Consider the following 6,787-nt stretch of genomic DNA (forward strand, 5'->3'; position numbering starts at 1 on the left):
CTGATTCAGAGTTCACATCAGTCATTCTGACGTTGTGTTTTTTGTCTTCCTCCAGTACACCTCCAGCATGAGAGCCAAATACCTCGCTACCAACCAACCTCGCCCAGACTCTGACAGTGTGCATTAAACATAACGCAGACTCAGTAAAACTAAACAAACTGCCAACTGCTGCTACCCTGTGCTGTCCGTGTGGAACAACTCTGCTTTCCTGTCCCAAACCCAGTGCAACTCCTGCTTCTCCAATACAGACCACCCCTCCAACCTGGTACCTGTGCATTGGCAATCTGAATGGAAGCCTCTTTCAAATTAAACCTATACCTAGTTGTACCTGGAGAGAGAGAGAACAAGCACCTGCACAAGATCACCAGTTTGTCTGGGATTCACCTACTTGGGACCAGCTTTGTCAACAGTCTATCAGGAAATATTTGCAAATATTTTTACTTCTGTCTCCTCTACCCTCTCCCATTCCACAGAGGAACTGGATGGAAAAATGTTGCAGATCTTCAGTTCTGTGTGGTGATCTGGCAGAGCTGCTCAGTCTGCAGGGAACTGAAGAAGCAGAGGCTCTGAGACCATGGCTATACTATATAGATCCAGCAAAGCCATACCAATGTACACTCATAATTCACTGCACCTAGTGTTTCTAAAGAAGTCTTCTTGCCTGATACCTTGTGCGGAGGCCCTCCATCCTGTGTCGCTTAATACCTACTTTTAGCTGGGAGTCTGACCTGGGCTCTACACGCTCCTCTGGTGACTTTAAATAAGCTTTTTCTTTCCTCTTTTTATAACCAGCTTTTGCATTCTTGAGGAGTAGGTGGTTTTCAGCACCAGCCAGCTGTCCCAGATGCATCCCTGCCTGCCCATTGCTGTGAGCCTGACCTTTCTGCTCCATCAGAGAAGCTCCTGTACTCACACATGGCATTCTGGGCGCTGCTTCTGTGAGACTGGGTGCACACAACACACAAGAGCCAGCAATTCACTTGGTGCCAAATTTTTCCAGGAAAAGACTTGCAAGACTTATGGGTTTTTTTTGCACTAAATAGTTTCAAATCTCTAGGGCAATAGCCTGGCACTAGGTCTCATGGGACATTCAACTGCAAGAGCAAGAGAGATTATAAGCTCCGGTGAACATATAGCAAATGGAAGCTGTTACTTGTGATAGATTGCTGGACTCTTCTGTTAATGTTTGGAGTAGAAAAGTCAAGTCTCAAGGCATTGGCTTTAGAGAAGGATCCCAGGGCCTCAGGCCAAAGCTTGTCATAAGAGCAGCAAGGTTGCAGCTTCCGTGGTTCTGCGCTCCAGGATCAGAAAACAAGTCTTAAAACATGGAAGGGGGTGGTGGGTTTTTGTTTTGTTAAATCTTTTTTTCTGGTCATAACTGCTAACCACTAACTGCCATACACAAGGCACATGTGAATAAACTTCTAGTATCTCCTAGCACACTGTGCATGGGCCATGGTACAGTGGAGTGTGCCTGCAGGGGGCAGCATCCTACACCAGTTCTGTACTTTCTGTTGAAGAATGGTGCTCTACAGGATATAAACCACTTTTTACTAGCAAAGACTCCAACATGTAGCCGTGCGATAAATGGATATGAACTTTGTACTCAAGTCAGTAAAAGAATTGTCCTTTTGAATTTCTCCTTTCTGTGCAAGCCGTCTTAACCTAGTTGCTTAGGGAGTCTTAAGCAAGAAACAGAAGTAAAGTACAAAATCTCATTCATCGGAGGTGGGCCGCAGGACACCACAATATCTGGAATGCATCAAAGGAGAACTCATTTCTCATCTTTTAGTTCGCTCTGTATAGTGAATGTCCATAACGTGGACCAGTCAGCCTAGCAATCTGCCTTTGCTCCGGACGATATCAGACTTTTCCAGATCTTGTCCTTTTCCCTTTACTAGGGGTGAGTTATCAGCACTCTGGGAACATTTTTGTATAGTCCACAGATGATTAACTAGGATGCCAATACTTCCTCTAGGGGAAGTTAGATACTCCAAGAAAAGAGAGATTTTGAGACATCTCAAGGAGATACAAGCCACTAATGGAGTAGCCTCCAACCTTTGGAGGAAGGGGGAAGAAAGAAGGAAGGAAAGTAGCACACTGACCAGCTTTTCTGGGAGAGGTGGTATCAGGGTAAACGCTAGTTATGTTCCATCACAGATCCCTTAAAGCCTGGTGTGAGAGTTGCATGTGCATGGTGGGTGGCATGCAAGCATGTGGCACTGCTGGCTTATAAGCCTCTGGACAATTGGATGCTCATAACAGCTGGTATGACTGAGTGGGGAAAACTGAAACACACTTGATCATCTTAGAGAGAAACAGATCCCTGTTTTCCCCTAGTCGATTGGACTGTTTCCCATGTCTGTCAGCTAGAGGCAGCCCAGACTCAAATACTTCAGGCTTTTAGATTCAGAAGAACCACCTGAAAATCTGCTGCATGCCTCTCAGTAGCATGGCCTTAGTCCTGTAAGGTAAGTGTTGGAAGAGCGTAAAGCAGGAAATAAACTTCTGTCAAACAGGTGCCTCTGTTGGCAGCTTTTGCTGTACAAAGAACACATGGGTTTTCCCCCTGGGCCTTTGGAGAAGTCGAGTGCAGCATGTCAGAGCCAGAAGTGCCAATACTGGTAATAACAAAGACCCAATACCTTTCAGTGCGGTATCCAGGCTGGAAACTGCCTTAGCTTGCATCCTTCCCAGGCTTAGCTTAATCGGTTGTACTGTCCAGAACAAATTCTAACAGGGTTCAAAGGCTACAGCCAGTTGCCGACTGGAGATCTGTGCTCTGTGACTTTAAAGTGTATTAAGGAAGAACTCTGTGGGACACTGTGCTCTCTACATGGCCCACAGAACAAGACTTCAGTGTGCTCTGTGTACTGTATGGATCCCACCCAGGACTTCCTTTAATTGACATGGATTTTGCACTTTTATAAAGAGTCACGGAGCCCTGCTGTCCCACTGCATGTGATGCAGGGACCTCTCTATTTGAACACATTTCTATTTATTTGTGTGTCGTTGGGCAACAGTGTGGCACTTCTAGGGGTTAGTCCAAATGGATCTGCTGCAGAGCCAGTAGCATGTGCTCATTAGTATGGGTGTGAAGTGATGGCTGTAGTCTAAGTGACCAATCTGGTGTAGTCTGTGTGCAAACCATGAACATGTGGGCACAGCATGGCCAAGGAGTAGACATCTCAAAATTGAAGATCTCCCAGAGTCTCTCGCCTCCCTCACCCCCCCCATAGGTGAACAGCAGGAGCTTACTGGCAAAGAGTAATCTGTTGTAAGTGGCCCTACTGGTTATGGGAGTCTTAGATACAGTGAATTAAAAAAAAAAAAAAACTGGAGTATCTTTTTCTTCTCCTTCTGTAATTTGTATTGCATTTTAATGTGGGACTTGTCCCAGCTGACTTCTCAACAGCACACAGTCATCTCAGAACTAAGCCACGTTATTGCTTATTAGTACATGGCTCCAAAATTCAGGGGAACTGTGAGACTCTGATCTCCGGTCACCTTGCTGACAGCAAAACAGGAGGCAGCTCCTGTGTGATTAGAAAGGTGACAGCAGCAAAGACTTATTTTTTTAGTGCGAACAGTCATTGGCTTGTCTGGTTTATTTGCTTTCTTTCCGCTCCGTCATCATGTACAAACGATGTTTTGATTTTGGAACTGAGACCTTTCTAGCACACCAACATCTCCACAATGTGAAATGTAAATAGCATGTTGGACTCTTGTGTCCAGTGTTCAGAACAGCATTGTAATTGTAAAGGAAATCGAATCAAGACTTGGCTGTGAATTTCTTGTGCTGTCTTGGGAATATAACTGTAGTGTTTGTATCCTGTATGTAATATTAACTGAATTCATTTTACTTGCTGATAAAAGGGTTCAAGTGGAGATGGCAGCATCCATCATGTGACCAAACCTGACTGGGGGGAGGGGATTTGATTGCCCCCCATCCTCTTTGAGTTCTCCTCATTATTAATTAGGTATTATTAATTTGTATAGCCAGATATGTGGGGGGTGTCCATTTGAGTGCGTTGAACTGGCTGACTTGCATGAGGGGAGTTTTTGGAATGGCCCCAGGGGTGACGTCACACACAACTTGCCCTTAGAATGTGTAATGTTCATGTGCACAGTCCAGGCTTTCCCAGAAAGAACAGCTTCCATGGGCTGGCCTTGTGCTCTGCTCATTATTCTGGGCACCGTGATGTGGGTAGCAGATGTAGGCACTTGCTCAGCAGAATGGTGTCCATGGTACAAATGTTTATGTAGATAAAACCCATTTTTGACTCCTAGATCCGGTTTCTTTCTCTCCCAGGGGGCAGCCAAGGCTTGAGGTGAGTACAGAGACAGCACACTGCCCTTTAGGAGGGAGAAACGGGAGTGCATCACTCTGATGACTGGGCCTCTTAAAGTTGATTTAAGGGTAGGTGGGTTCCCATCCTGTCAGAAGGGTGATGGTTACATGACAGGATCTGGGGAGCAGAGAGATGAATGAAGCAAGGAAATGAAGATCCTCATGGTGCCTAAAGGGACAGGGTAGTTTTGGGGGAGAAGGGAACTCTCGTCCTTGTGGCCTTTTCTTTCCTTGCATTGCAAGGTCCTTCATTACCAGGCAGGATACACCTGGATGATAATGGAGCATCATGCAGGAAGACATTGGCTCCACAACTGGGAACTCCAAGATCTGTTCCCTGAACGTGGCCAGAAATCCAAAAGGAACTGAGAGGGAGGGAGTGCATATTGGCTATCCTAAACTCCTTCCCTCTAGCCCTTTTCCCGGGTGGTGTATTTCTACCGGAGCAGCCTGGAAGAGCTGGGACTGTGGGTGGGAGGCACTAGCACTGTGGACTCTCTCTAGCAAGGACGCTTACTCTCTCTGGAATAGAGGCAGCCTGTAGCCAGGAATATTGAGGGAAGCCAGGCTTCCACCCACCTGCACTGTGCCAAGAAACCCCACTCTCCCACAACTGTGCAGGGACACCAGGAAACAGAGTCAGGTGGAACATTCCCCCACCAATCACTAGGACAGACTCCGCTGCTCCTCAAGAAAGAGGACTTGGCAGGGCACCCTGCCCTGGCCCTGCATTTCACCTAAGATGATTCACCTTGCACTCCCAGTCTCTCCCGCTTTAACTAGAGGCTGACATCGGGGAGTGACTTATGCGCTGTTGATGTGGTAGCATCAGGAGGCAGAAAATCCTTCTAAATGCTCAGTTCCTAAACTGAGAGTGGGCCGACTTTCCAAACAGATGAGTGGAGCTTCCTGCTGCCCCTCAGCTATCAGTGTGTGGCTGTGCCAAGTGTGGAGAAGGACAGTTGCCTAGTGGTTAAAGCACAGGACTGAGAGCTGGGACTTGTAGCTCTGATTCCAGACTGCTGCTTGTTTGCTATGTGATTTTGTGGGAAAACACTTAGCCTCTCTGTGCCTCAGCTTCCCCTTGTAAAAATGGGGGCTACCTACCGGTGGGAGGGTTGGGGGTCATTGACAGGCAGCATGAATTAATCATTTATTTCTGAGATCTGTGAAACTGCCCATCAATCTGAGGGCCTGGACAAAAGAAAATGGAAAATGATAGACCTGACAATATGCAAAGTGTGAAGTTTTTTATTCTAGAGAAGGTAACTCCTGCCATTGGGGTCTTTGTAGGCACTCTGCGTTCAGTACCGGATCTCTCCTCATGCAATTCCAAACTCACTCCCTCCCACGTTCACATTGCGAATCAACCAGCAGATGTCTCCAGGGGCCTGAGATCCAAAGGCAGCTGAAGTCCAATGGAAAGACTCCTATTGACTTCAGTCATCTTTGGATCAAACCCTAGTGGCCCAGCTGTTGAATGATATGCCTTGGGTCCCTTGTTAGCAAGTGTGAGCTGGGAAGTCCCTGTGAGTTTAGTTAACTATCATCTTTAAGAGGGAAGTTTTTTAATTTTGTTTGACACTGTGCATGGAAACTTACTGGTGAACATGTAACTGGCCTTTTTGTAATTTTTGTTTTTATTCTTAACCATAATGGCTGTATACCATACCACTTTATATACATATATGTATAATATATAAATATATACTTTTTTTAAACCTTTGGACCTGCTAGTTCCTTTCAAGTATTCCTGCACTTACCTACGTTTTTAAATTGTGAGGGTTAAACTGAGTGAGCCCATTTTGTATCTTTCCTTTTTCTTCTGTAGTTCTATTGATTGTACCGTAGCTATTTTTTACTGTAATTTTTGTTCTGAAAACACTAAAAAAAAAAAAAAAAACCTAAATGTAACTTGTGGTTTCTATTCAGCTTGGGTTTAATGTTTTAAAATAAACAAATGAAACTACATAGCACTGTTCTATTTTGTAGCTTCCTTTTAGTGGTAGAATCTGTTTAGCTGTGTAGTAACAGGCAAAATGTCAAAAATAGTATGCACAACATTGTACACAGGGATTAGAAAGATTACTTAGTACTCTGTATTGGATCAGTGCAGGTGTCAACCCTGCTAATGCAGTGGTTCTCAGACTTTTTTGTACTGGTGACCCCTTTCATATAGCAAGCCTCTGAGTGTGATTTCTCCCCCCCTTTATAAAACACTTTTAAATATATTTAACACCATTGTAAATGCTGGAGGCAAAGCAGAGTTTAGGGTGGAGGCTGACAGCTCGTGACCCCCCCCATGCAATAACCTCCTGACCCCCAGTTTAGAACCCCTGTGCTAATACTACCATGTGTGTGTTAACTGGTAAAGTGAAGCAAGTGCACAAGTGTTTCCAGAATTGGTGCCTTGTGGAGGATATAGTTTGGAATCTG

The 6,787-nt window shown here is 45.2% G+C and overlaps 1 protein-coding gene across 1 annotated transcript in view; it reads left to right on the top strand.

Annotated features, from left to right (window-relative positions):
- Positions 1–6,324, top strand: part of TTYH3 (tweety family member 3) — a 128,986-nt gene extending 122,662 nt beyond the window's left edge. The window contains exon 14 of the mRNA XM_075069059.1: positions 56–6,324. Within this exon, the coding sequence (XP_074925160.1) occupies positions 56–127 (72 nt within the window). The 3' untranslated portion in view covers positions 128–6,324. The remainder of the gene's footprint in view (positions 1–55) is intronic.
- Positions 6,325–6,787: the final 463 nt, after the last annotated feature.

The sequence above is a fragment of the Chelonoidis abingdonii genome, chromosome 9 (assembly GCF_003597395.2).
Source record: "Chelonoidis abingdonii isolate Lonesome George chromosome 9, CheloAbing_2.0, whole genome shotgun sequence".
NCBI classification, from domain to species: Eukaryota; Metazoa; Chordata; order Testudines; family Testudinidae; genus Chelonoidis; species Chelonoidis abingdonii.